This window comes from Alnus glutinosa, chromosome 4 (assembly GCF_958979055.1).
Source record: "Alnus glutinosa chromosome 4, dhAlnGlut1.1, whole genome shotgun sequence".
NCBI lineage: Eukaryota > Viridiplantae > Streptophyta > Magnoliopsida > Fagales > Betulaceae > Alnus > Alnus glutinosa.
In genome coordinates this window covers 4,519,972-4,536,380 of record NC_084889.1, presented here as the reverse complement: position 1 = coordinate 4,536,380, position 16,409 = coordinate 4,519,972, and the positions used below count along the sequence as shown (strand labels likewise).

At 32.5% G+C, this 16,409-nt stretch overlaps 1 protein-coding gene across 1 annotated transcript; it reads left to right on the top strand.

Annotated features, from left to right (window-relative positions):
• Nucleotides 1-5,262: 5,262 nt before the first annotated feature.
• LOC133865283 (wall-associated receptor kinase 2-like) lies at nt 5,263-11,093 on the top strand. Its single transcript, XM_062301661.1, has 3 exons — nt 5,263-6,275; nt 6,470-6,640; nt 9,786-11,093. Exons 1-3 carry the CDS (start codon nt 5,390-5,392, stop codon nt 10,964-10,966), a joined length of 2,238 nt encoding a protein of 745 aa, XP_062157645.1. The 5' UTR covers nt 5,263-5,389; the 3' UTR covers nt 10,967-11,093.
• The last annotated feature ends 5,316 nt before the right edge of the window (nt 11,094-16,409 follow it).

The window sequence follows — 16,409 nt, the reverse complement described above, 5'->3', positions numbered from 1 at the left end:
TTAAAATATAATAAATATAATAAACACCGTAATATGTGATTTAAAGCCCACATAAGGGAAACATATCTTACATCTGCATAAGAATTACACGTTGTGCATTTGGGTGAAGGTTGAGGTTGGGCATTTCACGGAACGGACAGGGAAGCTTCGAGTGACGGATGTTTCTGGAACTTGGAATAAAGAAATAATAAATAAGTAATAGAAAAGAATAAATAAATAATATAGAGTTAAGAATAGATAATCAGATAAATGGTGCCTTTGAAAACCCTTTAGCTAAACTAGATAAAATAGATTTTGATTAACTATTTAGATTGAAAAATAGATAAGCTGTTGGGAGTAGTCTTGATCACAAACACCTCGCAAAATGATTTTGGGGAGATTCTCGATCGGGTTCCTTTGGTCAAATTTTTTAAGAATGTGATTTTTTATTTTTGGCTGATACGAGACATATAAATGAAAGTTGTATATTTGGAGTAATTTTATTAGTACATTAAGTGTCTATTAAGTGTTCATAAAAAAATATGGCTTTTAAAATCACCATCGAGTGTGTGATTGATCAAATGATGATTTTGTTAAATAGTAACTTTAAAAGCCACCTTATTATTTGATAGACACTTAATGAACATTTAATGTACTAATAGAATTACTCGTATATTTATAAATAAAAAAACTATATTAAAAGGTATTGTCCTACTAGCCCAAAAACTTTTTTTTCCTTCTCTTCTTTCATCAGATTGTTCAATGGTTATCGGCCTATTGCTTTTGCTTAAGAGCATTCATATCAATCTTTTCAATTTTTTTTTTTTAAAAGTTTAATTTAAAAAATTTACTTTTGTTAAATTAGACAGTAACTTTTAAAAACTACTAAATATTGCAAATTGCTTATAGTTTAAAAGAAGATTTATATATATAATTTTTTTTTTCTATATTCTATTACGGAGCAACAAAGTAAACCAATTCACATAATGGGGTTGTTTGGCAAAGCCAAGAATGGTACACAGTAGTGGATGTTACTGTTTTTTTTTTTTTTTTTAATAACAATCAACATCAAAACATTCTCGCTTTTTTCACTTTTTATATCACATCAATAATTTTTTTTTATTATTCAAATAAAAAAATTATCTACAACAAAACTTTTTTACTTTTCTATACAAATTATTTTTACTTTATATCACATCATCACTTTTTACTAATTTTAAAATTAACAACCCACTATTCTGTTCGGTACATATATTTGGTAAACAAGACCAATAAAACTTTAAAAGCATGCCTGCTTTCAAAAATGACTCCTTTTGCGGTGGTAATTCATTTGGGTGTACACAATTGTTGAGTGATCACTTGGGTGTTTGGGCTCGTTTGATAACATTTTTTTTTAAGATATAAATTATTATGCATCCAAATTCTGACTCAAACAATGTTGCAATTTGCCAAATATTTTAGTGGTCAGCATGGATCGGAATTTATAATAATTATCTACTCAATTTGCTAGCAATTTGAATAAGTAATACGAAAAACCACATATGAGACCTACCTGTCCAAATATGTGGCTAAACAGCTCAAAATTTAGTTGAGCGTGTGGGTTTTATATGAAGTCTCACATGTTATCTATCTAAATTACTAATAATTCAAATAGATAATTACTATAAATCTTTATCTGCCTGACAGTAAGACTTTGATAATAATTTGTAAGCCAATAAGCGTACTATTGGCAAGCTAGCCGGGCTTCAAAATCTTCCATTTTTTCACACATCTATCGATCTCAAACTCTCTATTCTCAAATTCTCTATCTAATTAGACCATTTGGAAGGTCTCTTTATAATTTAGCTCTAATCATCGGTTATAATTAATGAAAGAGAAAACGAAATTGAAAATGAAAATCCAACAAGTCAATTTTTTTTTAATAAAACAGTAGGTAAAAGGAACATTCACCAAGAATATAGTGTCAAACAAAAATAAATAAAATTATTAACAAACAACGTAAAATATAAATTATTCACAAATTATTTTTTATTTTATGTCACGTTATAACTAAAAAGTAAAAAGTAAAAGCTTAATTAAGCTCTTGCAGTTAAGCTCAAGCACACAGTAAAGTAAAAACCGAGTTTTTAATGGAAGTCTAACTGCCAACACTAGAAACGAAAATTGTAAATGAATTTCTATTTCTATATTTGGATAGTTGGATGCCAAGTTAATTAATCTTTTAAGCCTAACCAAAGATTCTCTAGCATAAAACAGAATTCTTTGTAAATTTTTGGAAGTGTTGAAACTTCCGTCAGAACATTATTTTAATTTTTTTTTTTATATATATAAAAAAACTTAATTATACTGTATTTATTGATTAGTGCCACGTAATAGCAAAATTTTCAAAATTCATCCAAAAATTTTACTTATAAATGGTATTCTTGTAATTATTACAAAAATTTTGCTACATTCAAACATAACCCGTATTTATTTGCTTAAAACGTATTTATTATCCTGACGAAGCTATAGACAATGACTACTAGTCATTGACGTGACACGAAGACTTAGTTTACTCAATCCCTTTCTAAAAAAAAAACATTAGTCAATCCCATTCCGGAATTCCCGACAGATAGAAGCCCACGCTACACGCGATTACGCGAAGACGAAGACCAGTCATCCTTGATAGATTAGTCAAGCGACTCAAGCCAGTAGGATTTAAACACCAAAAAGTCACACTCAACAATTGTGTACGTACACCCACGTGACATGCAATTTTTCAAAACTAGCGGGTATGCTTTTAAAGTTTGATTATATTATATGTGGTTTATTTTCGTTCTCTTGGCTATTTTGGTTGTGTGAACAAAAAGAAAGAATAGTTGGAATTTTTTACTTAATTCTTCATGGTTGTAAAGCTCCATGTACAAGAATAGGGGGAAAAAAAAAGGTCCATGTACAATGTTGAACTTGACCAGAATAAATTATATATTTAATTTTGATGAATTTTGCAATGTCTTCTGTTTCTTGTATTGTCTAAATATGATGTACTTATGACGTGTTGCTGACATAATTTTAAGACAAACTTCTTATGCCATGACAATACCCTCGGAAATGCCTCCTTGTAGCTCTTTTTAACGGATCAAAGAGTATTATGCAAGGCTGAGAACTTAATTAGAAGGTTAATGTTAGAAGGAGGATTAGAATATTTTTGTGTCTTTTCAAATATTATGTAATTTTTAAAATTATCATTGAATTGAAAATGATTATTATTAAATTTTAATCCAATTCAACGATGATTGTGACATTTGAGATGACATAATGAGGATTGATTTAGTCCTCTTTATAACATTATTCAACTTCAATTTAACTTTTCAATAAAGATAATACTAAATAGCATTACTTTTTAATCAAATAAAGCTTGCATTATTTTGTGGTTTCTCACATAATAAAGGAGATTATCTGCTCATTATCCTTGCCTTAAAAGGGTCATTTGCTTTTTTCGGACTGGACCGCTGCACTAGTTATTTCTGACATTCAAGTTCATTTGCTCTCTTTAAATGTTTGGAGTACTTTAAAAATCTCTAAATGTGCTAATATTGATGCACACCTTGTAGCTAAATGAACCGTTTCTCATATTGTGTTCGGAAGAATTTCCCCTAATTCACATTTTATTTCTTCTATTTGGTTAAGAAGTGTTAAGGATCCTCTTTGGTAATTTTCATTTTAATTTATTTGAATAGAAAAAAAATATAATAAATAAATAAATAAAAGCTTTCATCTTGTACATGGAAAAGAAGTACAGACCCATAAATCCAAGAAACTTCGCCAAAGGGACCGACGCGTGGCTCATGCCTAATTCGTCCTAAGCATTGGTCCTTCACCTATCTGGGTCAATTTTAGTATTCCGTCAACGGCAGCTTTTCTTGTTTAACCGTCCCTGTTACGCTAGTTGCTTTATTTGACCTTTAATTTTTAATTTTTATTTTAAAGTAAATATTACTTTGTTGATTATGTAAATTAAAGATTTTGCAAAGTGCTTTGCCTATATATATAGTCTTAATTTCTTTAACTGTTTACAAAAAAGAAAAAAAAATTTTGAAATTGCAAACCGAAACGAATTCTAAAATAGAAAAAAAAAAAGAAAAGAAAAAAAAAAAGTGAGTTTGATACGCAAGTTCATCCTCTTAAGTAAACGTCATACATGAAATCCTTCTACAAGTAAGATAGTGTTAATTTTAAAGTGGACAATAAATAACAGCTCTCTTAAAATGATTCATTGTTTTAGGTTCAATCTAATCATTCATGTTGGTGAAGAAATTGCATATTGGGGTATAACAATGTCGCTCTTCTCATATAGACAGCTCTTAGAACATGCTTTGCGGGATGCAATTTTGAATGTCATAAAAGGCTTCGACTTTCCTTATTAGATACCAATTAATTTTCAAATAAGATGGTCAAAGCCCAAATCCAACAGAAATAATCATCATGAGTTCCCCAAAAGAGTCACTTACTAACTCAAGTATATCCTATTGACATTAAGTAAAACAGAAAAATTGCCTCGATACATTTATCATTTTTAAGGAATATAATTTCTTTTAAGATATAGGTGTTTTACAAAATTAGGTTTTAAGAATTCTCCCAACTCAATTTTTAAAGTGTCATGTGTTTTTTAAGCATGTAAAAAACACATACATACATAAAGCTTTTAAAGACTAGAAAAATTCTTACAACACAAAATAAATTTCTGCCCATTTCGCTACTAGTTCATCCAGGACATTGTCTCATAGTCTCATCCAGAACTTAGCCTCGCCACATGTACAGGTGATTGCCTTTTATAAAGAGGAGGTGTTACACGCATATTACTGTTTTTGGGTTTTTATGGAAATTAGATGGAAATTTAGGGAGGAAATGGAGAGAAATTGCTGTAGTTATATTGATTGTGTTGAGAAAAACATAAAATGGCACAATCGAGGATGCCAACCAACCTCTAAGGAGCAAGTCCACAATTCAACAGATGCCTTTTCTAGTGCAAAACGAGACCCATATACTGTCTCAGTGAGTGTCTCTTACAAAATGCACCCCCAAGGCCCCAAGGGCCCCCAACTCTACTTAAACACAGCACTTAAGGAACCAACAAAACGGCTAGCTCTAGGGGTTCTTATTTACTACTAAAACGCACCGCATCAACGCCTTCTAGAATGCCCAGCTGGACCGCAACACTTCAGGCGTCAGAATGAAGCCACGTAACTCCCACTTCGTCCACACAACTCCTCAACTCATCTTCTTCAAGCTTCAAACTTGATTCTTTTCTCTCTCCTCGATGAGCTGTGACAGGAAGTCATTCAAGGTTGTCGTCTGCACAAAGAAAGACTAAATTGCACAAAGAAAGACTAAATTGTACAAAAGAAGAGAGATACAGAAAAGGCAAGCCATGGCTTTCCGTGGAATGCTTTTGCAACAAAAATTTCTTCTTGGGGCCTTAATTTTAGCAGCAACAGCCGCATCTCAACCCAATTCGAACTGCAACAACACATGTGGAAATCTTAGCATCCCTTACCCATTTGGAACAAGCGAGGGCTGTTACCTTGATCCATCTTTTCTCATCACTTGTAACGACTCGTCCGGGACTCCAAAACCGTTTCTGGGCCGTAATACTAGTAATATAGATGTCCTCGACATATCATTATTGGATGGTGAACTGCGAATCTTATCCTTTGTAGCCCGTGACTGCTACAACAAGTCGGGGCTTCGTGTCAACCACAGAAATTACCAGGTCACATTGCCGAAGTTTACCGTCTCATATACGAGGAACAAGTTCACTGTAGTCGGTTGCGACACTTACGCGTATATTTCAGGGGCAGTTCAAGCTACTTCAGGGCTAAAGAACTACGCGACTGGCTGTATATCACTCTGTGACCGCATTGAGATTGTGGTTAACGGGTCTTGCTCTGGCATTGGCTGTTGCCAGACTTCTATCCCAGAAGGAGTAAGATCTTTGAATGCTAAAGTTCGGAGCTTCGACAATCACACCGCAGTATTAGGCTTTAATCTTTGTGGTTTCGGATTTGTAGTGGAAGAAGAAGCATACAACTTTTCCATCTCAGATCTTACATATTTACGGAATATAGTGACTGTTCCCGTGGTGCTTGATTGGGCAGTCGGAAATGAGACATGCGAAGATGCTCAGAAAAATATGACAGGCTATGCATGTAAGGCGGAGTATAGTGAATGTTACAACTCCACCAACGGTCCTGGGTATCGTTGCAATTGCTCCTCTGGTTTTCAGGGGAACCCATACCTCCCTCATGGTTGCACAGGTAATTAAATACCTTTCGTTTGGTAAGCCTTTTTATTTTATTTATTTGTTTTTTTCTTAGATTTTGGCTGAGTTTAGTCCGCTGGTATTGTAATATTTGCACATCTATGTTATTACACGTAATTAGTTATCATTGGTAAATGAGCATAAAGGTTGTATCGCTACCTTGTGATGGGCTGCAGTGTTGTGTTTCAGATATCGATGAGTGCAACACTCGCCCAGAGAGCTGTGATAATATAACTCAAAAATGCAATAACTTTCCTGGGAGTTTCAATTGTTCTTGTCTAAAAGGGTACGAAGACGATGGGAGCGGAACAAGTTGCCGTGCTAAAGTGAACCAATCTAAGGTTATTCCTATTGCGTTGGGTAAGTAATATATTAAGCCTTTCATTATTTATTTATTTATTTTCGTTTTGCTTGGAAATTTATTGAAGTACTCCATATATAGGACTGTGCAGATCGGTAGCCAACTGGCCGCCTATCAGCCGTCACCGTGCCGACGCCGAGCTGCCACTGACATCCGGCGGCCGGTAGGCGGCACAGATTTTGCCTACCGACGTTGGTTCGCTCAGTTGGCGAAACGTTTTCCTTAAAGTCGGTTTTCGCACCGACCCAAACCGATAGTGAATTTTTTCTTTAAAAAAGATATATTAATCAAAACGACACTGTTTTGTGTTATGAAAACAGACGTCTTCTTCTATCTTTTATATTCATCATTCTTGAAAGAAGTCAAAAACCTAACCTAACCTAAAAGGCTAAAACATTGTTAACCATTCAACAAATAAATAGCTCAAATCGCTCTTTGCCTTTGCCATTCTGAGAATAGAAGAGTCAGATTCTCTGTCTCTCTTGCTGTTGCCAACACCGTCAAACTCTGAAACTCATTCTCTCTCCGTCGTTCTTGCCGAGCCATGACTTAGTTTTAAGGGGTAAACAACTTTTTCTTTTATGCCTTATGCCTTATTCATTATGTATTTGTTATTTGGCTTATTGAAGTTTATTAACCATGCACACTTTTTGAGACATTGGGTTGGGTGAATTGGATTTTCTCCTGAACACGTCTTAGGCTTGAGAACATCAAAACATGTATTAGCTTTGCTTGAGAGATCCGACTATCATGCGGTACTAAAAAAGTAAAAAGTACCGCATATTTGCGGTAGTATTTTGACTATTTTCTACCGCTAGGATTCACATGGAAACAACGCCTCCTTTTAGTTTTTATTTTTTCTTTTCTCTTTTTTTTTTTTTTTTCTCTCTCTATAGATACTCTTGGCTTGTGGGAAACGTCACTCCTTCATCTTCAGATCTCTCGGAGGAAGAGACATGGAAGTTGGAACAGTTGAGATTTGAGAATCATCCTGCCTTCGAAATCGGAAAGAGTAGATACAATCATGAATACTTGACCAGTTCTGGTGCTGGGAAATGGAATCTAGGAAAGAACTAAAAGCGATTTCAAGTTCCTCATCTTGTGTAAGACAGCCAAGTGGGTAACACTTTTCAATGAGCTGGCCCTGCTCAAGGCCACAACCCATTGCCGCAAAGATTCAGGATCAATCTTTGGACTAAGTTCTGTCTTCACTGTGAATGAAGGAGTCCGACTAATTTCCTAAAAAGTTCTCATTGGTAGGAAAGACGAATGTCAACCTTTCCCACCTAAAACTTTCTAGGATTTCTTCACTTCAACACTTGCAATCACAAAATCAAAGCCTGCCAAAGAAAAGGCAAACAACAAAGAAGAAGAAGAAGAAGAAGAAGAAGAAGATATGCAGATAGAAGAAACCAAAAAAAAAAAGAAGGGAAAATTGAGTCGAGTGACAATAATACTTCATTGAAAAGCAAGAAAAAATATAGGAAACAGGTAAAAATCAGTTTTCATTTTTGGGAAATGCTTTGGTACCTGCGGGGATCCCACTCCTATCCCACCATTGCATATGTGGACCAATAATATTAAAAAAATGTGAGTCTCACAACACTCTTTATTATCTTTCACATCATTGGTTCACATATGCAATAGTAGGATAGGAGTGGAATCCTAGTGGGTAGTGGATACCCAAGCATTTCCCGTCATTTTTAGTTCCTCCGGAGAGATCTGAAGATGGTAACTGGGAAGGAGTAAACGTTTCCCACAAGTCAAGAATGTCTAGAGAGAGAGAAAAAAGGAAAAAGAAAAAGAAACTAAAAAGAGGTGGTATTTCACATGTGAATCCTAGCGGTAGAAAATACTACCGCAGATATGCGGCACTAGAAAGTACCGCATAGTAGCCGGATCCGTGCCGCACAGCTATGTCAATCACTATGCGTACGTGTGTGTCAATGACGGACAATGCTAAGTGATAGCCTTAGTGCCTCACTGTGTACTGTGCAGATTGGTTTTCTACTTTTCTTTTAAGAGAATGGAGTCTCTATTTTATATATATATCCGGAATACAATACGTATTATATTGGTTGAACGGTATACAGTGAAAAACAATATATATTATATTATAATATCCTTTGCCTCCATTAATTTCTTCTGTATCATGGCGCTATATATATATATATATCCTAATTTCTTTTTCTTTTTCTTTTTTGTCGAATGAGTATGATATATATAATCTTTGCTTAAAATATAGGGATAATTGCACCACTAGTCTTTTGGGTATGCCATAATTACAAATTACTCCATATGGTTTAAAAAGTTTATGAGAGGTCTTTGTGGTAAACTATAATTACAAATTGATCCCTAAAGTCAAATTCTATTAAAAAATTTGACAGATTCTGTTAAATGCCACATCAGTTCCACATCAAACTAATAAGATGGCAACATGTGCCACCTCGGCTTTGTAGAGACATAGGGTAGAACCCATGTGGTGGAAAAAAAAAAATTGAGAGAAAGGAATTCTCTTAATTATAGGCCCCATGGAACGGTTTGTAATTTGCTAAGTTAACCATTTTGCTATAAAAAAAAAAAAAAAAAAAAAAAAAAAAAAAAAAAAAAGGAATTCTTTAGCTAACCAACTAAAGAGGGTGACTGGATCACCCCTCAAAATTTTTGAGGTAGGTAATGTAGTTACTCCAAAAGGGTGATCAGCTACTCTCATAAGCCTTGATAGGTGATCGGACCAACCCCTTAAAAATATTGCAATGATTCCTTTAGGGGTTGTCTAATGAAAACTTGAAAACCTTTATTTATTTGTTACGATGGCATAACAAAATCGTGTCAAACTAAATGATCATGATTTTAATTAAAATTTGCAGGTAGATGATTCTAATGGAAACTTTTAAACCTTAATTTATTTATTTTTAATTGTTTTCTCTTGTCAACGACCACTTTTAGTATTACTTCTTTTGGAATCTATCAGAATGGTACAATAGTCAAAATAAATTAATATATATAGTTTTTGTCACATGCAAGAAGTTTCTTGCATTTAGAGTATATGTCTCTCTATTTTGATTCAATACTCAATCAGAGCTATTTCTATAACCTCTTATTGCAATGACTAATCTTTTCATATTACATTGTGTTAAGAAGGTATTAGCAGTGGCTTTGGGCTATTAGTTCTACTTCTTGGTGGATGGTGGTTCGACAAAATGGTAAAGAAAATGAGGAGGATTAAACAGAAGAACAAGTTCTTCAAAAGAAATGGTGGTTTATTGTTACAACAACAATTAGCTTCACATGAAGTTAATATTGAGAACACAACATTATTTAATTCAAAAGATTTGGAGAAGGCCACTGACAATTTTAATGTCAATAGAATACTTGGCCAAGGAGGACAAGGTACGGTTTACAAAGGCATGTTGGTAGATGGAAGAATCGTTGCAGTGAAAAAGTCAAAGGTAGTTGATGAAGAAAAACTTGGAGAATTTATTAATGAAGTTGTCAATCTTTCACAAATTAACCACAGAAATGTGGTTAAGTTAATTGGCTGTTGTTTGGAGACGGAAGTTCCTCTGCTAGTTTACGAATATATTCCTAACGGAACTCTTTTCCAATACATCAATGACCAAACTGAGGAGTTTCCGATAACATGGGATATGCGTTTACGAATTGCAATAGAAGTTGCTGGAGCTCTTTTCTACTTACACTCAGTAGCTTCCACACCCATTTACCATCGGGACATTAAGTCTACAAACATACTTTTAGATGATAAATACAGAGCTAAAGTAGCTGACTTTGGAACTTCAAGATCCATCACTGTTGATCAAACTCACTTAACCACACTAGTGCATGGCACTTTTGGATACTTGGATCCTGAGTATTTCCAGTCAAGTCAGTTTACAGACAAGAGTGATGTTTATAGTTTCGGTGTCGTCCTTGCTGAGTTGTTAACTGGTGAAAAAGCAATCTCTTCAACAAGGACACAAGAATTCAAAAGTTTAGCCACATATTTTATTCAATCGATGGAAGAGAACAATTTGTTTGATATTGTTGATAGTCGAGTTTTGAAGGAAGGTAAGAAAGAAGAGATCATTGCAATCGCGAACCTTGTGAAAAGGTGCCTGAACTTAAATGGGAAGAAACGTCCTACAATGAAAGAAGTCGCAAAGGAATTGGAGGCCGTTCAAATGTTGCATAAAGCTTCTAAGCTTCAACAAAATTATGAAGAGCTTGAATATGACCATGCAGAAATGTACAAGCCATGGGATGCTGGTGCCACATCAACAATGTCAACCTTATCTATAGACTCCCAACCATTATTATCTTCTTAATCAGTGTGAGTTAGTTTTTTTGTTTTGGTTTTTTTTTTTTTTTTTAATGTCATATTGTAGGCTACATAATTTGTTATTTACGTTGTATTTTACTAGTAATTTCAAGAATCATCCAAGAACATGAATTTCTATTTCTATATTTGGATAGTTGGATGCCAAGTTAATTAATCTTTTAAGCCTAGCCAAAGATTCTCTAAATTAATTAGTTTAGAACCCCCTATCAAAGGGGGAAGTCAATATTTTGAAAGTGTTGTAACTTCCGTCAGAACATAATTTAAGGAATTGTGTGTTAGTGTCAAATACGTGTAGGGATGTAAACGAAGCAAAGTTACCCGTGAGCTCGCTCAGGCTCGGCTCGTGCGCGACTCGGTTATTAAATGAGCTACTCGTGGACACAAAACTATACTCGATTATTAAACGATACATACCGGTATAAAATCCGGCTCGCTCGTTTAAAGTTCGCGAACATACTCATAAATAGGCTCGGCTGGCTTATTAGCTTGACTCGTATATATATATATATATATATATATATATATATATATATATATATATATATATATATAAAACTTATTTAGTATATCACTTATTAATTAACAATAATTAATTATTTTCATACAATATATAAGTATTAGTTATATCTATAAGTATCTATATAATATATAATTTAATTATAAAAGATAAGTAATATGATTATATCTTATATGATCTAAGAGACTAAGACTCTAAGTCTAATAATTAAATATCTAATGACTGTTGAATTAACAATAAATTGTTAATCATATGATTTAATGAAAATCTTGATACTTAATCGCATTATTCAAATAATCATATCATATACAATAACAATGTAATTGATTTAATCCCAAATTAATCAAATGATTAGCAATAAAATTAGCAATGTGTTTCTTATAATTACAAATTAAGTATAATTATTAGAGTTCATATCATTAGATTATATATATATATATATTTTGAGAAATCATAAATCTTTTATAAAATCATCCAGAAAAGGCTTCCTCCGCAAGTACATATGATCATATGTATTATCACTATAATTTGTATGAAATGCATATGATCTAACAATTTATATGATATTAAATCTTATGTAACATAGCACATTATATCTTTATTATATAATGTAATAATGATATCAACAATACTTATTTTATATCATTGTATAATTAAGTGTGATCCAAGTTCTAACAGGGTACTATGATCTAACAACAATAGTTAGGTGATATGATCTAACAATTTATTTGATTAAATTTAAGTATGATCTAACAATTTATATAATATTAAATCTCATGTCATATGGCACAATTTATAATGTAATAATGATATCAACAATACTTATTTTGTGTTATTGTATAATTAAGTGTGATCTAAGTTCTAACAATGTACTATGATCTAACAACAGTTAGGTGATATGATATAACAATTCATTTTATTAAATTTAAGTATGGTCTAACAATTTATATGATATTAAATCTCATGTCATATGGCACAATCTATAATGTAATAATGATATCAATAATAATTATTTTGTATTATTGTATAATTAAGTGTGATCCAAGTTCTAATAATATACTATGATCTAACAATTCATTTTATTAAATTTAAGTATGATCTAACAATTTATATGATATTAAATCTTATGTCATATGGCACAATGTATAATGTAATAATGATATCAATAATACTTATTTTGTATTATTGTATAATTAAGTGTGATCCAAGTTCTAATAATATATTATGATCTAACAATTCATTTTATTAAATTTAAGTATGATCTAACAATTTATATGATATGAAATCTCATGTCATATGGCACAATGTATAATGTAATAATCATATGATCACGACATTCTTACAAATATCATTTCATATTTAACATTTGAATCACAAAGTCAAAATTATTTACTATACAATAACACTACTAATAGTAAAAACATCAAATTAAAAATCAACAACGTATTTCTTATAATTACAAATTAAGTATGTTAGAACAGTTTTCAATCTAGTGACGTGTGGATCTTTGATTCGCCGTGTTCTTCGTAATCTGCAAGGAAGAGCAAACAAATGCGTCAGAGGGGGGGTCTCCCGACGTCCCCTCTCCGATGCGTAAGTCAGTGGGTCATTTTGGAGAGTATTGAGAGTCGAGAGTTTAGTATATTTTCAACACATATTCAAAGTATATTTCGTACATGGGGTAGCAGCTTATTTATAAGCACATAATTCTCAACCGCATTGTTCCAACTTCATGTCATGGCTGAATGGAACCCTTAGTGGGATAAGATAGAGGTTAAGTAGGAGAGTGGGACACTTACTCCTCATGGGGTAATGTATTTATTCCATGTGTTTCAAACATAGCCTTCAAGGTGTTATAAGACTCTGTTAAGCCTTAGTGACTGAGCGGGTCAAGTTAGGCCAGCAATATCAACTGGGCCCTGGTTCGGGTATAGGCCCATTTGCCTAGGGGATGATAATTTCCCTAGCAAAGTATAATCATTAGAATTCATATCATTAGATTATATGATCATTTGTATAATCACTAGATTTTATATGAAAGGCATATGATCTAACAATTTATATGATATTAAATCTTAGGTGATATGACACATTATATATTTATTATATAATATAAGAATCATATCAACAATACTTACTTTGTATCATTGTATAATTAAGTGTGATATTTTTTTATTTTTTTTGAAGAACTTAAGTGTGATCTAAGTTCTAACAATGTACTATGATCTAACAACAATAGATGATATGATCTAATAATTCATTTGATTTAATTTAAGCATGATCTAGTAATTTATATAATATTAAATCTCATGTCATATGGCACAATGTATAATTAATGTAATAATCATATCAACAATATTATATCATATAAATATTATTATTATATACTAAGGAAATTAGGATAAGTAATTATGTATGATTCATAATTTTCATATCATATTATAAATAATCTCATATCATATTATATGAATTATAATTTATAACTATATATAATTAAAAATTAAGTTATAACAATATATATAATCATGTATATTATATAATATGATCTAGTAATTCATATGAGTATGATATAAAGATTCATATGTGATATAATTAAGTGTGTATATATCTATATATAATGTTATAACTATAAATTATAGTCATGTAATGTCACATAATTCATAAATTCTAACTCATAAGTATACAATTCATAGTAATATAAATTATAAAGATTAGGAACTAATGGTAATTGGATCACTTTACTACAAAAAATCGATATTTCTTTTTTCGAGCTGACTTGAACTTAATTTTTAATTTTTAAAACTCGTCATATTGAGCTCAAGCTTGATTTGAGCTCGTGATAAATAAGCTCGAGAGCGGCTCGAGCTCGTGATAAAAAAGCTCGAGCTTGGCTCGAACTCGTGATAAATTTAAATGAGCTAAGCTTGGACATGCACTACTCGCCCGAGCTCGACTCATTTACATCCCTAAATACGCGGAACGGTAATTATTTAATTATTTTGAAAAATATTATATATATATATATATATATATATATATTAATGTAACTTCATATAAAAAAGGTATAAATTTATCATTAAATTTGTAAAATTTATATATATAAATTCTACAAAATTTAATAATAAATTTAAAAAAATGGATAATTGAACCGTTGGCCCCTGTGGTATGTCATAATTATTTTTTACTCCCTATGATTTAAAAAGTTCATAGGAGGTCCTCGCGGTATGCAATAATTACAAATCGATCCTTGGCGTCAAATTCTATTAAAATTTTTAACAGATTCCATCAAATTCCACGTCAGCGACACGTGTCGCCAATAAAATGGCGACACGTGTCCATCGTAATAAAAAATATATAAATTTATTAAAAAATAAATAAAAATACTTTTTTTAAAAAAAAAAAAAAAAAAAGAAAGCTGAAAGGGGTGGCCTAACCACCCCTTTGGGGGTGGCCGCGCGCCACCTCCAGTGGCCGCAGGGGGTGGTGCGCAGCCACCCCTAGTGGCCGGGGGTGGCGTGCGGCCACCCCCAAGCCATAGGGGGTGGCCTTTGGGCCACCCTTGGATGCGCGCCACCCCTTGCGGCCACTGGGGGTGGCGCGCGGCCACCCCCAGTGGCTGGGGGTGGCCCAGCCATTCTTTCAGTTTTTTTTTTTGAATTTTTTTTGTTGAATTTTGTATTTTTAAAAATAAGTATAAAATTTATATTTTTTTTTATTAAGATGGACACGTGTCGCCAATAAGATGGCGACACGTGTCGCCAACGTGGCATTTTATGGAATCTGTTAAAAATTTTAACAGAATTTGACGCCAGGGATCGATTTGTAATTATTGCATACCACGAGGACCTCTCATGAACTTTTTAAACCATAGGGAGTGAAAAATAATTATGGCATACTTTAGGGACCAACGGTGCAATTATCCCTTAAAAAAATAACGTGCAAAAAAAATTAGGGCTAAATACCCCATTGGTACCTGAGTTTTACATGTTTTTAAATTTAGTACCTCAGTTTTGTTTTGTATCATAGGTGGTACTTGAATTAAGGGTAAAAACCCATTTGGTACCTCTGTTAGATTTTCCGTCCGAATTTTAACGGCTCGCCACGTGTCAACCGCTGAGGTTGACACGTGGCACTACATAAAAAAAATTAAAAATTAAAAATTAAAAACTTTAGAAAATGATTAAAAATAATAAAATTTTAAAAAAGAAAATTAAAAAAAGAAAAAAGAAGAGGGGTGGCTTTGGCCACCATGGAGGTGGCCGGCCACCCCCATTTTGGCCAAGGGGGTGGCTCAGCCACCCCTCTTCTTTTTTCTTTTTTAAAATTTTATTATTTTTAATCATTTTCTAAAGATTTCAATTTTTAATTTTTAATTTTTTTTTATGTAGTGCCACGTGTCAACCTCAGCGGTTGACACGTGGCGAGCCGTTAAAATTCGGACGGAAAATCTAACAGAGGTACCAAATGGGTTTTTACCCTTAATTCAGGTACCACCTATGATACAAAACAAAACTGAGGTACTAAATTTAAAAACACGTAAAACTCAGGTACTAATGGGGTATTTAACCCAAAAAATTAAAGTGAAAGAGAGAGAGAGAGAGAGAGGCGAGTGAGAGAGAGAGATTGTGTAATGCCCCAAATTTTAATTATTATTGTCAATAATATTATTTATTATAATAATGTTGTCATTGATATAATATTATTGAATTAATAATATTAACAATGAAATGAATTAGATTCATTATAGGCTTAGATTGATATTTTAATCAATTATGAAAAAAAAAATTAATTAATTATCTTGCAAGTTAAGTTAACTTAATCACCAAGTTGTAAAAAGAAAAAAAAAGAAAAAAAAAAAGAAAAGAAAAATCTAACAACTTGCTGTGCAAGTTGTCTTCTCCTTTTCTTAATT